General features: G+C 35.7%; 1 protein-coding gene across 6 annotated transcripts in view; it reads right to left on the bottom strand.

The window, feature by feature from the left end:
• Window positions 1-14,500, bottom strand: part of LOC143237477 (uncharacterized) — a 74,700-nt gene extending 60,200 nt beyond the window's left edge. For 2 of the 6 annotated variants that reach the window (XM_076476778.1, XM_076476810.1), the window contains exon 1: window positions 13,641-14,499. Coding sequence is in view for 1 of the 6 variants with exons in the window: in XM_076476810.1 (XP_076332925.1) it covers window positions 13,641-13,643 (3 nt within the window). In the remaining 5 variants the exon portion in view is untranslated. Of the gene's footprint in view, window positions 1-13,640 lie in introns of all 6 variants that reach the window. The other 4 variants (XM_076476788.1, XM_076476799.1, XR_013020100.1 and 1 more) reach the window with 3 other exon arrangements.
• Between the last annotated feature and the right edge of the window lie 3,797 nt (window positions 14,501-18,297).

The raw sequence follows: 18,297 nt of genomic DNA, 5'->3' as shown, positions 1-18,297 counted from the left end.
GTGAAAGAAGGTTTTCCAAACTGAAATTGGTAAACAAATTTCTTTTTCAACCATGAATCAGACAAGATTAAAAAATCTGGCTTTACTTTTAATTGAACACGAATCTTCAAATAAAGTGAATTTGATGAGGTGTTTTGATCAATTTGCAGAAATTACGGCTCGAAAGCAGAGATTGTAAATCCTCTCTATTTATTTTTAAAGAAGAGACCAAGCTTTGATACTAAATTTCCCGTTTTTGTATAAAATAAAATGCACTTTTACCTGTTCCGTTAAATTTTGATATCCCACATTGTTTATTTCGAATTTGCTTATGACAGAACCACACTGTTTAAAAATCTGTTTGCAGAAATAACATATTTTACTGTGTGTTTAAATTTTAAAATTATTTATGGGGAGTGACAAAGAAGGATCCGCCCTGGGTGCCAAATACTTCAGGTACGCCCCTGGTGAGCAAAATACATAATTCAATAAAATGACTGAAATAATAAATTAAACCTTAAGATAATAACCAAATCAATTGATTATTATTTAATTAACAATTTTTGTTTGATGTTTACTACATGAAACATGTTAATATTTATTATAGAATAATCTAAACTATTTTTAACGCATTGATTAAAATTAGAGTCACCTCATCAAATAATTGAATTAACACGATAACCAACACTGATCTCATTACTTCACTAACTTGTCATTAAAAGCTTCAAACTCTCAGTCACTGAAGGAACTGCAATAACCTCAAATATTCACTTATTCTAGAATTTAAGCCTGTCCCTGTTTATTTTATTTTACAAAATCTCTAGATGGTTATTAATCTTAAATATTTACATAACCTAGGACTACTTTTGTTACTTTCTAAGCCTTACGTCATCATTGTATTATAAGCTCCCTCGAGTAAGCTAAATTAAAACATTGGAAAACATTTTTACAATATAAAAACACGTACAACAATAATCATAAAACGATTTCGAAGCAACAGAAACTGAAGATTTTACTTTCCTCAATGAGTTAGTTTTGTTCCTCCCTCTTAAAAGCGATTCTAAATTAAAGGAGGTTCTTACCCTAACTGTGTTTTAACCGATGTATCGGAAATGGAGCTGGTTGTTCTGGTTAAAGTATTAGACTAAGTAATGATAGATATATCTTGTACACAAAGTTTTCTTTCTAAAACATTGACTAACAATTTAATGTTAAAGTTAAAACTACCTGAAATTATTATCTAATCACATAAACAATCCAAAAAAACTTCTCAAAATTGCGAACAATTAAAGTATTTGATAATGCAGCTAACGGACGCAGTTTTTCCCACAATTTCTCAATATTCTAAATCTGTTTGGTCGCACCACCATACTCAAAACAGATATTTATACTCTAAAACTCTCGTTATTGAGATAATGTAACGAATTAGTATTTTTATAAGCACAGTAAAAACCTAATAGTGACCAATTTTGTTATACAAGTTATTTTTTGTGGACCTAAAATTCAAAATTTACATAGCTCAATGTTACAAATTTCATATAGAATACCTTGAGTAGTTTGCATATCTAACATCCTGTACCACTTCACTTCCTGATAATACACTTGTATCAAACGCTTTCAGAGTTAAGGTGGCTGTTACTTAGTTTTCAAAGATCGAAATATTTTTTTTATTATTCTTATTTTAATTAATTTCGTAATAAAATAGCACTACGTGTTACGTTAAATACCCAGACACAAACTCTTAATTTCTTTAATTTTCCTTAAGTAAGGAGAAAACAATTCAATACTTACATTTCACATTATTTTTTCTTAACGTAAAATAGCGATATCACGTTTTTCGTAATTAAGCCTATTCCGACACAGAATTATTGTCATTAAAGAATGAAGACACAGATAACAGCTCCCTCTTGATATTTTAAGTGATGACATCCCACATTCATGACTAAAAGACGTTCTAATGTTTTGATAAAGGAACTGTTTGTCACTTAATACCTCCACGAATAAAAGGGTGAGCATGTTTGGTGGAACGGTGATTCGAACCCGTGACCCTCAGACTGCAAGCCAAGCGCTCTAATCTTCTAGGATAGGCAATCTGTTGTTCTGCATCAAGAAAACACTAGATGTCGTATATTTTTTAAATAAGTTGTACCCTTTATTTATTGTTAGATTTATTAACAGTAGTGATTAAATATTTAAAACATATTTTAAATTTTGTATATGTTTTATTATGCAAATTATTTTGCTTTATTAGCTTACTATATAAATATAGGACCAGCTTATATATTATAAGATATACAATGGCTATGGTACTCAAATGATGAATCAAAGACTTTAATCATTACAAGTTTTTATTTTATTCCCAGATAGTGTAACAGACGTATTAACAATGTGGGGTTAATATCTAGCAACTGGTGTGCAACAGACGTATTAACAATGTGGGGTTAATATCTAGCAACTGGTGTGCAACAGACGTATTAACAATGTGGGGTTAATATCTAGCAACTGGTGTGCAACAGACGTATTAACAATGTGGGGTTAATATCTAGCAACTGGTGTGCAACAGACGCATTAACAATGTGGGGTTAATATCTAGCAACTGGTGTGCAACAGACGTATTAACAATGTGGGGTTAATATCTAGCAACTGGTGTGCATTAGACGTATTAACAATATGGGGTTAATATCTAGCAACTGGTGTGCATTAGACGTATTAACAATATGGAGTTAATATCTAGCAACTGGTGTGCATTACACGTATTAACAATATGGGGTTAATATCTAGCAACTGGTGTGCATTACACGTATTAAGTATGTGGGGTTAATATCTAGCAACTGGTGTGCATTACACGTATTAAGTATGTGGGGTTAATATCTAGCAACTGGTGTGCATTACACGTATTAAGTATGTGGGGTTAATATCTAGCAACTGGTGTGCATCAGACGTATTAAGTATGTGGGGTTAATATCTAGCAACTGGTGTGCATTAGACATATTAAGTATGTGGGGTTAATATCTAGCAACTGGTGTGCATTAGACGTATTAAGTATGTGGGGTTAATATCTAGCAACTGGTGTGCATTAGACGTATTAAGTATGTGGGGTTAATATCTAGCAACTGGTGTACATTAGACGTATTAAGTATGTGGGGTTAATATCTAGCAACTGGTGTGCATTAGACGTATTACCAATATGGGGTTAATATCTAGCAACTGGTGTGCATTAGACGTATTACCAATATGGGGTTAATATCTAGCAACTGGTGTGCATTAGACGTATTACCAATATGGGGTTAATATCTAGCAACTGGTGTGCATTAGACGTATTACCAATATGGGGTTAATATCTAGCAACTGGTGTGCATTAGACGTATTACCAATATGGGGTTAATATCTAGCAACTGGTGTGCATTAGACGTATTACCAATATGGGGTTAATATCCAGCAACTGGTGTGCATTAGACGTATTACCAATATGGGGTTAATATCTAGCAACTGGTGTGCATTAGACGTATTACCAATATGGGGTTAATATCTAGCAACTGGTGTGCATTAGACGTATTAACTATATGGGGTTAATATTTAGCAACTGGTGTGCATTAGACGTATTAACTATATGGGGTTAATATTTAGCAACTGGTGTGTATTAGACGTATTAACTATATAAGGTTAATATTTAGTGACTGGTTCTGTTGAGAAGGATACATGAACATGGATGATCTGTCTGTTACTGTGAGATAGCAACTTGTTATTGTTTTTATCATTTAGTTTATCTGAATTTTTACTTCATTAAAACCTTAACTCACCTAGCTAATCATATGTATTGTGAATATGTGTGTGTGTGTGTATATCTGATGAAACTGATACTAGCAACCCTAGTAGTGACATATATATATATTATTATTACAGGAGAAGATTATGTAAATTTATGATCACATGAGATGTATTCTCATGATCTACTCAGTGAAGAAATACCCTGTCACAAGATAGTTAGTGAAATGTCGCTGTTTATTGCTCGATACTGTTATTTATATCGAAAGCTATTTTTGGAGTATTACGTTGCTAAATTGTTTGTTTTTATATTTGGAACTAGTATTTGTATATGATCCTGATACAAGAAAACCTTGATCCGAGATAAGTTACAGTGAATATAAAGGTATTGACTGAATTTCTGGACTAAACATGTTACAGCAAACACAAGGACACTGCACAAATGGTGGGGCTTTTCTTGGAAAGCCTTTCAGATGTGCTCATTCTTGCTGAAGTTTAGGTTTGGATTGATCCAAGACGCTAACATGTTTCGTTGAAAGAAGATTGGTTCATTAGCTCATATCGTGAATGGTGTCAGTGTATCGTCATATGTTTATTTTTGTCACTTTTTGACCAGTACTGGTTGTTATATCTACAGATGAATTTAACCAGTGATAGCAGTCAAATGTTTCAGATGGTTGTAATTAACCTTTATATACCGAATATAGTATTTGTTTGTTTATGTGCCCATGAACCAATTCACTAATTTTTCCGAGAGGGGGTTGAGGGCTGCCTGCATGGTCCAACGCTACTGTAAAACTGTTAAAACAGTTATCTACCTGTCAGTCAGTAGACACTAAAATGACGCCACATAGGGAATGCTTAAGTTTGCAAATTATACTGTCGTGACGTCAGTTAAACGTAGCATGCCATGAATCACGAGAAGAATTATGTACTCTATAAGCTATTACACAGTATGACGTATGAGCTTGAAAAGCAAGAAATAAAAATTGTTGCTTTTAATTTTGGTTTTACTTACTTTTAAAATGGAACTCTTTCAGGGATCACGTGCAAGTACATTTGGTATTGTAATAGTCTAAAGCCTCTACAGTCAGGGTTCAACAAGAAAGAAGCAACTTGTTCAGCTATAACAACATTGAGAGAAATAAAGTCAACACTTATCAAAATACAGTTAATAAACACGTGCCTGGCCAGCACTTGACACTAATGTTTCATAAATATATTATAAATATTTATTATTTCAAATGGTAGAATCCGAGAAAAAAGAACCTAAAAAAACCAACAACCAGTTCCCAAATATAAAAACAAACAATTGAGCAACGTAATACTTTAAAAATCAACATTTGATTATATGGCAATTCAAGAGAACACTGTTTCATTTCAACCCCTGAAGACCCGAAACATTTTTGTCTTAAAACTTTCGCGCATAACTGGTGGTGGACCATCAGCACATAATTATCAGTAATATAGAAATGACAGACTATAGTAGTTGTCCCCCGGAAACAACTCACGTACCACATCAGGCCCTCGAAAGCGTGTGTTCTTAGAGTAAACACACATCGAGCTATCTGCTGTGTTCACGGAGGGAAATCGAACCCCTGATTCTTGCGCTGTAAATTCAAAGACCTTCCGCTTCCCCACCAGGGAACCACTCGAAAGCCTGACGGTTATCACACTATGATAATACATTAGACTGCTAGTCATTAAAATATTCACAAGCAAGGAAATCTATATGGGGAACGAAATATTCCCCAAGAAGCCCAGGACTAGTTAGCCCTTAGCTTTATACTTATCTGAAGCAGCTCATGATAGCAACTATTTGAGGATCACTACGCTAGTTAGTCAATAGTACCCACTACCAACTGTTATGTTACTCTCGTGTAACGTATGTCAATAGTACCCACCACCAACTGTTATGTTACTCTCGTGTAACGTATGTCAATTGTACCCACCACCAACTGTTATGTTACTCTCGTGTAACGTATGTCAATTGTACCCACCACCAACTGTTATGTTACTCTCGTGTAACGTATGTCAATTGTACCCACCACCAACTGTTATGTTACTCTCGTGTAACGTATGTCAATTGTACCCACCACCAACTGTTATGTTACTCTCGTGTAACGTATGTCAATTTTACCCACCATCAACTGTTATGCAACTCTCGTGTAACGTATGTCAATTGTACCCACCACCAACTGTTATGCAACTCTCGTGTAACGTGTGTCAATTGTACCCACCACCAACTGTTATGCAACTCTCGTGTAACGTATGTCAATTGTACCCACCACCAACTGTTATGCAACTCTCGTGTAACGTATGTCAATTGTACCCACCACCAACTGTTATGCAACTCTCGTGTAACGTATGTCAATTGTACCCACCACCAACTGTTATGCAACTCTCGTGTAACGTATGTCAATTGTACCCACCACCAACTGTTATGTAACTCTCGTGTAACGTATGTCAATTGTACCCACCACCAACTGTTATGTTACTCTCGTGTAACGTATGTCAATTGTACCCACCACCAACTGTTATGTTACTCTCGTGTAACGTATGTCAATTGTACCCACCACCAACTGTTATGTTACTCTCGTGTAACGTATGTCAATAGTACCCACCACCAACTGTTATGTTACTCTCGTGTAACGTATGTCAATTGTACCCACCACCAACTGTTATGTTACTCGTGTAACGTATGTCAATTGTACCCACCACCAACTGTTATGTTACTCTCGTGTAACGTATGTCAATTGTACCCACCACCAACTGTTATGTAACTCTCGTGTAACGTATGTCAATTGTACCCACCACCAACTGTTATGTTACTCTCGTAACTTATGTCAATTGTACCCACCACCAACTGTTATGTTACTCTCGTGTAACTTATGTCAATTGTACCCACCACCAACTGTTATGTTACTCTCGTGTAACGTATGTCAATTGTACCCACCACCAACTGTTATGTTACTCTCGTGTAACGTATGTCAATAGTACCCACCACCAACTGTTATGTTACTCTCGTGTAACGTATGTCAATAGTACCCACCACCAACTGTTATGTTACTCGTGTAACGTATGTCAATAGTACCCACCACCAACTGTTATGTTACTCTCGTGTAACGTATGTCAATTGTACCCACCACCAACTGTTATGTTACTCTCGTGTAACGTATGTCAATAGTACCCACCACCAACTGTTATGTTACTCTCGTGTAACGTATGTCAATAGTACCCACCACCAACTGTTATGTTACTCTCGTGTAACGTATGTCAATAGTACCCACCACCAACTGTTATGTTACTCTCGTGTAACGTATGTCAATAGTACCCACCACCAACTGTTATGTTACTCTCGTGTAACGTATGTCAATTGTACCCACCACCAACTGTTATGTTACTCTCGTGTAACGTATGTCAATAGTACCCACCACCAACTGTTATGTTACTCTCGTGTAACGTATGTCAATAGTACCCGCCACCAACTGTTATGTTACTCTCGTCTCTCGTATCCATAGCTCTTGATTGCAGAGGTATGTTTTTTCTGAATTTCGCGCAAAGCTGCATGAGAGCTATCTGCGCTAGCCGTCCCTAATTTAGTAGTGTAAGACTAGAAGGAAGTCGGGTAGTCATCACCACCCACCGTCAGTTGTTGACTATAACATCATAACATCCTCACGACTCAAAGGGCGAGTATGTCAGGTGTGATGAGGATTCGAACCCGCAACACTTAGGTTACGAGTCGAGGGCGTTTTTGCAGCAGCAGAATACGAACCATGAACCCTCAGATTCACAGCCCGAACGCACTAAGATCTAAGCCACGCTACAATAGAAACGAAAAGCGTTCACAGAATATAGATTTCACTTTTTAAAGATTACCATTCACTTGTTAAAATGAATCGAAAACTCTTATCCTCTTCAAGTTTCTGCAAATTCTCAGCAAAGTGCTTATCCGAAGGTTTTCACAAAGTAATCCCAAGTTTAAGACACATTATTTTTCTCAATATTTTAACAGTGGGCATGCACTTACACTGATATGTTTGTTGAATTCCGCGCAAAGTCTCTTGTAGGCTATCCAGGTTAGCCGTCCCTAATTCAGAAGTTGCAAGCCAGAAAGAAAGCGGCTATCTGGACAACAACACCAACTAATTCATAATCTAGATCAGTGGAACAAAGGTTATACGTTACGTATATAATGCAAGCAACTATCGTAGCCCGCTAATGACGTCATTTCCAATGGCCAATCTTGTAATTTACATTGAACGACACCAGAAACAAAAACAGGTTTGTTTCGTAACTTACAATTATTATATAAAAAGTTACCTGAACGTCACAAGAAGTAATAGTCTTGTCATCCTCATAAAGTGGAAAAATGCATTATTTTATTTCGGTTTATTAAGTTCTTCTAGCGCAAAGCTACACAATATGCTATCAGCGTTCTATCCACATTGTGGATTGGAATCCACTATTTTAGAGTTGTGCCCCTCTGGGAGACCGCAATTTATTAACTGCATCAGTTGCTATTTCGTATTTTCAGATAGTGTACATAATGTACAGCGACTAAGGAAATCGAAACAATAACTTCCAGTAGAATATACTTACAAGAGCTTTAGTTTAGCAATGGGGTGGTTAAGGTTATTTTGAAATTAGTAATTAAATTATATGTATGAAACTTGTACGGCTAACGTTGTAACGAATTCTGATATTTGTCTCCGTAACACACTTTATACGTAAGATCGCTAACCATATTTATTTTACAAACCAATCAGAATTATATTTACAAGTAAGTGACACTCTGCTTTTTTTGGTAGTTTTTTTGTTTGTGAATTTCACACGAAGCTATACGAGGGCTATCTGCGCTAGCCGTCCCTAATTTAGCAGTGCAAGACTAGAAGGAAGGCAGCTTGTTATCACCACCTACCACCAACTCTTGGGCTACTCTTTTAACAACTAACAGTGGGATTGACCGTCATATTATAACGCCCCCTGGATGAAATGGTGAGCATGTTTGGTGTGACGGGAATTCGAACTCGCGACCCTCAGATTACGAATCGAACGCCTCAGCCACCTGGCCATGTCGGACCGATGGTGTTATTTCTGCAAAGAAAGATCGTTGTTGAGTTGTATATGGCAAACAGTACACGTGCATGTACGTTTTGACAGTCAATTATTTTACGCAGTGACTTAGTTCTTATGGACTAAAGTTTCCACATTTTGATTACAATGATGTACATCTTGGTGAAAAATATAAAATAAATATATCGTGAAAATTAGATGGTTCTTCCTGTGATGGTTTTTCCTCTGATGGTTTATTTTAAATTATTTGTTGCAATTAATTCAAAATCTAGTCCACTTAAACTATAGCAAATTCATCCACTTGTACACTGTCGTGAATATCTATAGATCTACGTTTCTAATGAAATTCAAACCTCATTGTGTAGGACTAACGTAAAATCAAATCACTTACTTGCGCCAAGTGGTCGCGATACTTAGTAATTCACTATTATCTCTCTAACACTTTATTAAGTATTATTCACTGTCTTTCATGTTAAAAACTTTCTAGGCCTATCTTAGCATCATGCGTCCTCTAGCTTAAACCCAAATTAAAACTGAGTATGTAGCTTACAACAATATTTAAATAAACAAACAACCGCTATTTGCTATATAACCTTTCAGAAAGCACGTTGTGGCAGAAGCTATTTTGGGTGGTTTGTCAGTATTAATCAGTCAGATCAATTACTGGTGTTTGGTGTGCTTTGATTTCACATCTCGGTAACTGTCATAACAAGATTGTTGTTCAGTGAACCTCGGTGAACGTTATAACGAACTCAGTAATAAAGGAAAGAAGACATTATGATTCATAGGTTTATACAATAAATTAAAAAAAGTTGAAAAAATATACACAACATTTTCTTACCTTATTATAAGAGGAGAAATAAATAATGGTCTGGGGCAAGATGGATACCTGTTCAACGGTGACAAAGAATACCATGTGGTTCACTCAAATTAGCTCTTTCTTAGAAAACTGATGAGTGAAGTAGGCCAGAATCTAGCGGTAACAATAATCACGAAAGGATTCTTTGTTTGTTTGTTTGTTTTTGAATTTCGCACAAAGCTACTCGAGGGCTATCTGTGCTAGCCGTCCCTAATTTAGCAGCGTAAGACTAGAGGGAAGGCAGCTAGTCATCACCACCCACCGCCAACTCTTGGAACCACGAAAGAAAGGCTCAACTTTTAAATATCTGTAGCAAAATACGTGAAGCCGAAGCGAAACAAGAGAGTATTTTTTCGTACCGTGCGTAGAACGGGTACCTTTGTTTAGGACGAACGAATCAACTTTAGTGGAAGGGTGGAGCTAACGCCTCCATTCACAGCAAAACTGCTTGAATCTAGCATTGCTTGGCACCTTCGTTCGTATGTATATGTAATAAAAACAGAAAGATATAGACGTCGCTGCTGTAAGTGGTTTTGCACATAATAAAAACAATAGAAAGATATAGACGTCGCTGCTGTAAGTGGTTTTGCACATAAGAAAAACAACAGAAAGATATAGACGTCGCTGCTGTAAGTGGTTTTGCACATAATAAAAACAACAGAAAGATATAGACGTCGCTGCTGTAAGTGGTTTTGCACATAATAAAAACAATAGAAAGATATAGACGTCGCTGCTGTAAGTGGTTTTGCACATAATAAAAACAATAGAAAGATATAGACGTCGCTGCTGTAAGTGGTTTTGCACATAATAAAAACAACAGAAAGATATAGACGTCGCTGCTGTAAGTGGTTTTTCATTAGTAAAATAAAAAGTCAATAAATAAAAACGGCAAAAAATGTTTTGAAAAACTAATCAAAAATCACCAGCACGTTACTATCCACCGTCTACACAAAGAAACCGACTGTCACACTTATAATACACCCACAGCTTAGAGCATTTTGTAGCATTGAACTTTAAATATCCATACAAAAAACGTGTATGTATTGCAAAGAACTATACTTAAGTAGTGTGTGTACACACATTGACAAACAAAATTACTTCTTTACAATTACGCTAATTCATTACAGACGAAACGAAGTATTCCAGAAAAAAGTTAATGTAAGAAAAATGTAAAGATGTGACAGCCAGAGGTCGATAAGAGCACGAGCAATAAACGAAATAAAAACCGGGCGTATGAACAACAGGGGGTCACGCTGGTGTCTCAGAATGATCTATAGAGGCTAATAGAATGGTCGAATCTCAGGCGAACAACGCAAGCATGAGGTTTGGGACCTTTTGTAAAATAATCTTAATGATTTGTTTCGTACTTTCAATAGTGTAAAGAGTTGAAACAGTCAGTTAATATTTTTTGTTTCTACCAAAAAAAACAACATTAAGCCTGGTTTGTTTGTTATAGATCAAAGCTACATTGGATTGAACTATCTGCTGTGTCCACCGCAAGGAATCAAACTCCGAATTTTAATTTTGCAAATCCATAGACTGCTGTTCCTTTGAGGGGCAGAACTGGTTTAACAAAGTGTCTGCTACTACCCAAAATGATGAATTATTCTTAAACAAAAATTTGAAGAATGGATAACAAGACGACGAGTCAAGAATAATGATCTGGCATGTCCAATGAAGCCAGAATTTATCCAAACTCGAGAAAAGAGCATACGTGCGAATTATTTGACATCGAAGAACTGTTTTTCTGCTATTAAAGAACTGATCTCAGTTATTAAATTCGAACTGATTGTACGTAAATTCCTTGAAAAAAACAAAACAAAATTGCATTTTGAAGTTGCAAGATAAGTAACGCTTATTTCATACAAGGTGGCTTTTCAAGAATTTCTATCTCTTAAGATCAAAAGCCCCATTAGAAAAACGAACAAAAATCAACCTATAATCTAAAATATATTCCAAATATGTTTAAACAACAACAGAGAAACGGCGTACGTCACGGTGAACGTTTAACGAGTTATTAGCTGTTTTATTCGAATTACGAAATTTTAACATAATTTCCAGAAAATCAAAGCACTTACTAATAAAAAAACAAACTTAATGATAAATCTTCACGATTTTGTATTGCATCATGGTACTTTAAAACATATCAATTTCTGTAAAAACTTAAAACAGATATGTGAACGGAGATATTCGAATATACACGAAACCTATCACTGGAAACAAAAAACGTGACTATCTTATGAGTAGATCCTAAAGTTAACGTTACATCTAATTAATCAATCATATGGAATATAATTTTGCTCTAAGTGTTAAACAAGTAAATCTAAAACAGATTATTGTTATGATATTTATGTGCGTTTCTTATAGCAAAACCACCACACTGGGCGAGTCCACCAATTGTACAAGACCGCATTCCTTTATATACACAGAACCAGTTTCAAATGAAAAATATTTTTTCAGAAACCCCCACCCAAAAAACAAAACAAAACACAATTACTTGGGTAATTTTACTGTAAAACGAACGCTCCTTTGGACAGGTTTGTATAGTTAACTAGATTTATACTTCAATCTTCAAATTAATAAATAAAAATCGCACATTTATTAGTAATATTTTTGTCGAACTAAAGATGGCCTAAGAAGATCGGAACGTTGTTCTGTAGTTTTAATTTCAATTACACCCACCAGTCGTCTTGAGAATACATGTTGGTAATGTTAGTTTATTGGTTATAAACGAATGACAGAGGATAGATTACTTTGCCATTACTATATAATATTTTCATACTTAATAAATGTAAAGGAGGCGAACTAAAATTTAAAAAATAAAAGACAAAGCGACATCTACCTTATTCCCTTTGAGAGGGGTAGTTTACAAATATTTAACAGGTTTACCATATTTATAAGATTAGCGAAAACATTAAAATTTCCCTTTACCAGTGAGCATACGAAGAAACGGCTGTTGGGACAGTAGTACGTAAGAACAATCATCACTAAACCCTGAAGCACTTTGCGTTTCTAACGAGCATGCTAGAGGGCTCTCCCTTCGTCCAAGACTAGATATCTAGCGTTTATAGGCTAGACCGATAAGTCGTCGCTAATGTAGAGCCTTAGTTGGCTAAATTTGAGTGCCACCAAGTGAGGAATAGAATTCAGAAGAAATGGAATGTGAGAACTTACAAACGTTTATAAATATTTTGCAAATCAACAGTAAATAGCCAGTTCGGGTTATCAAATAAAACAATATTTACTGATCTGAGTAAATCCATACATTAGTCGTATCTCGATTTTGAGAATAAAATAGGGGTTATCCCAAAACAAATTAATCAATAAAATCTCATTCTAATAAAAGAGATATAATACTCGTACATTAAGTTCTCACGAGAATATTTATTTTTTTTATACATCTCACAAAATGATACCAGTAGAAATATACGAAGAATATAATTAGCTTCAACGATGTCCAATTATATTTTTAGTTTCCGTCTAAGTGCTCCATTTTAAAGTTAAATATTTTTTGACGGATTTATTTCTCTTGGGTGTAAAACAAAACAATGTTTAAAAGTATAAATTCAGTTGGCAGATCGATTACTTATTACAGTAAACAACAATATAATCTCACAACAACACATTTTTCATAAACCCGTACAAGTCTCGCAGTATTACTTTTTAACCTTAAACTAACACAATACGGTTTTAAAAGCAACTTGCAAGCAATATTAAGCAAACTGTCGGGTATTCAGAACTTACCTCTGGGTCTTAGTCAAAGTTCTCTCTCGCACAGTGCGATTACAAGCAATACAAACACATATTAACGAGTTAACTTATTATTTTAACTTATTATTTGAACTTCTACTAGAATTACAAACTTAAAAAATCCCAATACCCTAATCTAGTATTATGCGTTTAATTGCTTTAAGTTAACAAGTTATTATCACAAACATGGCATAAAATTTACATTTACCATCCAGTGAACAATATGCGGGTCCTTTTCTTCTTACGACCATTTCATAAGTGTGACACAAACTGCATATCTTCATCATACATGAAATTAGCTATGTACTTATCTTTACGAACCTGTACCTACTTCAGACATCATACATAATTCTGCACCAAGACTCACCAAAACTTTAACAACAGCTCAATAGAACCTGAAAACATGGGAAGTCCCCGTCTCCGGTATGAATTCCATCACACTTGTTAAAGTCGAAAGGTGTGTGGAAAGCAGGCAATAATGCAGAGACAGTGCCACGTGCTACAAGTGTTCAGGTGCTAGTCGTCAGGGTCATATCGCTTTCAGTACGAGTCTTGAGGTCTCACGTGACCAGTGTGTCCTTCTCGTGTCTTTAACGAAACTATTAAACATAAAGTGAATTAATGCCATATCTCACAGTCAACACACACACCCGAACTGCACAACTTTCTGTCAGATATGGCGCTGCCATTACTCCAATACAGAGGTTCCTTCCAAACTGGACTTACGCTGTCTTGCTTCGGCTTCGCAACCGACACTAGACAACTGTAGTGACGAAAATATGCATACTTTACATCGTGTCAAACTTGGTAGCAACCAGTTGTACAACAACACAAGCAACCTTCAAAAATGTTTTTAGACCTTTATAAATTCTAATTTTAAACAATCCGTGTAATGTCTCCAGACTATATAATGTAGTTCTTTACCTGTCCACTAGGGAAATACCACAAAATAACCAGCAAAATTTATAAACATATTTCCACAAAGAAACGAGTAATTTTTAATTTCTGGTGAAATAACTTTCATAATTTTATTTTCAATTATGTTTTATTATCTGCGATAGTGTCACTTCAATGAGTACAATACGTGACTGCAGTTTGTATAATTCAAAAGTTTTCTTCATATGAAAGTGAAACGTAACGTTTTATTTCAGTGCCTTTTTTCTGACCCCTGTTGCCATGTTTTTGAAACTCTATTAATAGAATGTTATAATGATTGAAGTATAAATATTCCAAAGTGTACGTGAAATATCTTTAATAGAAACAGAATAAGTTTGATTAGAAACTAAACAAATTTAAAATATTAAACTTTGTTGGAAAATGTCTCCTTCAAACCCCAAACAAACAATTAGTACGTATGTTACAAAGAGCTACACAATGGGCTATTTGTGCTCTACGCACCACGGGTATCGAAATTCGGTTTATAGCAGTGTAAGTCCGCATACATACCGCTGTGGCACTGGTGGTCTTATGGACTTAAAAGGATAAAATCCAAAGCTAAGCCCACTGTGTAACTTTGTACTAAATAAATATACGTTTCATGCACTGTTAAATTATAAAGTGACTGTTACATAAAACAGTTTTCATAAAAACGTTTTAAATGTCATTGAAAAGTTTCATAGTCTCGAAAATGTGTACGTCACGAAAACTGTTACATTTTTTACAAAGATGAATGAAATGATGCGTAAAACAAAATATTTGCGAGTGAATCTTTTGAATTTCGCACAAGGCTACTCCAGCCGTTCCTAATTTAGCAGTGTAAGAACAGAGGGAAAGCAGCTAGTTATCACTACTCACCGCCACCTTTTGGATGACTCCTTTACTAACTACCAGGTATTCTTCTTCTTCATGTGTCAAATCTGCGGCAGACATCGACGACCATGGCATGCCAGACTTCTCTGTTGTCAATCCTCTTTATCAACTCGATGTTGCTCATTGAGTTCTTGGTGACGTAGTTATTGAGGCTGTCGATATATTTAGTTCTTTGACACCCTCTGCTTTTCCTCCCTTCTATTTTTCCACATAGCATCTGTTTCACTATCCCATTCTTCCTACAGATGTGTCCTAGAAATTCCATTTGTCTTTTTCTTATAGTTTTCATGAGGGACCTTTTGTATCCTGCCAGTTCCATAACTTCCACATTTGTTTTTCTTTCAGTCCATGATATTTTTAGCATCCTTCTGAGGAACCACATTTCAGCAGCTTCTAATCTCTTCTTTGTATCTTTGTTCAGTGTCCAGCTCTCACAGCCATATAAGAGAACAGACCATACATATGACTTCAAGGTGTTAATTTTAGTGACATTTGTTATGTTCCTGTTTGTGAATATGGACTTCATTTTATTGAAAGTATCCTTGGACATTGTAATTGACATATTTTTAGTTTGGCTTGCCATTGGTTTTTCTTTGCAAAATGGTACCTATAGTAGGTTGCAATTACTTGCTATAGGAGCAGTGTCCATACAGGACCGTTCTGCCCAGCCATTGTTCCTTAGATTGAATTTGAATTTCGCGTAAAGCTACACGGGGACTATATGCGTTAGCCGTCTCTTAATTTAGTAGGGTTTGTTTTGTTTTGATTTTCGCCCAAAGCTGTTTGTTTGTTTTTTGAATTTCGTACAAAGCTACTCAAGGGCTATCTGTGCTAGCCGTCCCCAATTTAGCAGTGTAAGACTAGAGGAAAGGCAGCTAGTCATCACCACCCACCACCAACTCTTGGGCTACTCTTTTACCAACAAATAATGGGACTGACCATAACATTATAATACCCACACGGCTGAAAGAGCGAGCTTGTTTGGCGCGATGGGGATGCGAACCCGCGACCTTCAGATTACGAGCCGCCGCCCAAAGCTACACGAGGGCTATCTGCGTTAGCCGTCCCTAATTTAGTAGTGTAAGACTACAGGGAAGGCAGCTAGTCATCACCACTCACCGCCAACTCTTGAACTTCTCTTTTACCAACGAACGGTGGGATTGACCGTCATATTATAATGTCCCCACGGCTGAAAGGGCGAGCATGTTTGGTGTGTAGAGGATTCAGACCCGCGACCCTCGGATTACAAGTGCCTTAACCACGTGGCCATGCTGTGAGCAATGACTGTGTCATGGTGTGAATTAGATAACATCAGTGAATTATTAGTGACGTCACTTTCAGTGTGAGGACCAATAGCACGGTATCAATTATTTCTTATTGTTTTTTTCGTTTTGAAATAACTACTATCATTCAGAACAACTGACGAAGAAACAAATTAGTTTTATTAGGTTGTGATCCAAAGCATACCACACTTTCCATAATCTATCTAGTATACAAGGACAACTGTTTCTCAGCACTTATTTCAATCGTCTAGAGTTGGCCAAACTTGATTAACGTAAGAGCCACATACGATAAACTTCAGATGTTTGAGAGCCGCAAGACATGAACAAATATTACACACACGTTTTTATTGTTACATGTACATTTTGCTACATAAATTTTATATCAATATTAAGAAACGCGTGCATGTAATAATATTTATTCATGTATATAGTTTCTAAACTGTTAAGTTGTATTGGTTTCAGTAATCACAAAGTACATATATACACCAAACGTTTTCAGAATCCTGGCTAAATATTGTTTTAACTATATTGAGCGTATTTAATACGGTAATAAACTACGGAAACATCTAAGAAAAATATGCAAATTTTCATTTCATTAAATTAGACAAGATAAAAGGGGTAAAAATTATATTTTAATGATATTTATTTTAATCAGATACCACCTTACAAAATGTTAGATAAAATTTGCAGATAAGACACAAAGGTTTACCTCCTTTAACGGTGTATACAAAATCTTCCTCCCACTCTGGCTTAGAATTTCTGTTTTCATCTTCATACTTTCGCTTCTTACAATTTGACGACACCATCAAAGTGAAAGGAAACAGTAAACTCCAACACGTGCAACGTAACCAAACTATACAGCGCCCAGTATTTACGCTAACACACTGCTATTTTCACTGCCCGCAACACAGCCATACACGCCACCATCACACGATCGCAAATCACGCTCACTAATACTAACATTGTCAGCACCGGCTTGTATGATTGCTGATCCAGTACAATTCCTCTGTAATCCTTACTCGTATCATTACTGATCCAGTACAATTCTTCTGCATTCCTTACTTGTATCATTACTGATCCAGTCCTTACATCATTACTGATCCAGTACAATTCCTTACTTGTATCATTACTGATCCAGTACAATTCCTCTGTAATCCTTACTTGTATCATTACTGATCCAGTACAATTCCTCTGTAATCCTTACTCGTATCATTACTGATCCAGTACAATTCTTCTGTAATCCTTACTTGTATAATTACTGATCCAGTACAATTCCTCTCTAATCCTTACTTGTATCATTACTGATCCAGTACAATTCCTCTGTAATCCTTACTTGTATCATTACTGATTCAGTACAATTCCTCTGTAATCCTTACTTGTATCATTACTGATCCAGTACAATTCCTCTGTAATCCTTACTCATCCGAAATTTCTTTCGACTCTGATTCAAGTCCAACATTAAAATTATGAAATTATTAAATATATTTACTCACCATGAACATTAAACTTACGTTTTAATCCAGAGGATTCTCAGTTTACATCCAGTAAATAATTATAAAGCTTGAACATTTTTTACATTAATAGTGATGCAAAAAGGAGTTTATTCCAACATGTTTCCGTGAACTACACATTATATGTCAAAGTACCTCGGTATGACCACCCCTGCTATATAGTTATATTAATAATGATGTAAAATAGAGTTTATCAAACATGTTTCCACGAGCTACACATTATATGTCAAAGTACCGCGGTATGACCACCCCTGCTATATAG

Source organism: Tachypleus tridentatus, chromosome 2 (genome assembly GCF_004210375.1).
Source record: "Tachypleus tridentatus isolate NWPU-2018 chromosome 2, ASM421037v1, whole genome shotgun sequence".
NCBI lineage: Eukaryota > Metazoa > Arthropoda > Merostomata > Xiphosura > Limulidae > Tachypleus > Tachypleus tridentatus.
Note: the sequence above shows the minus strand (reverse complement) of the source record. Positions and strands in the feature narration are given on the sequence as shown.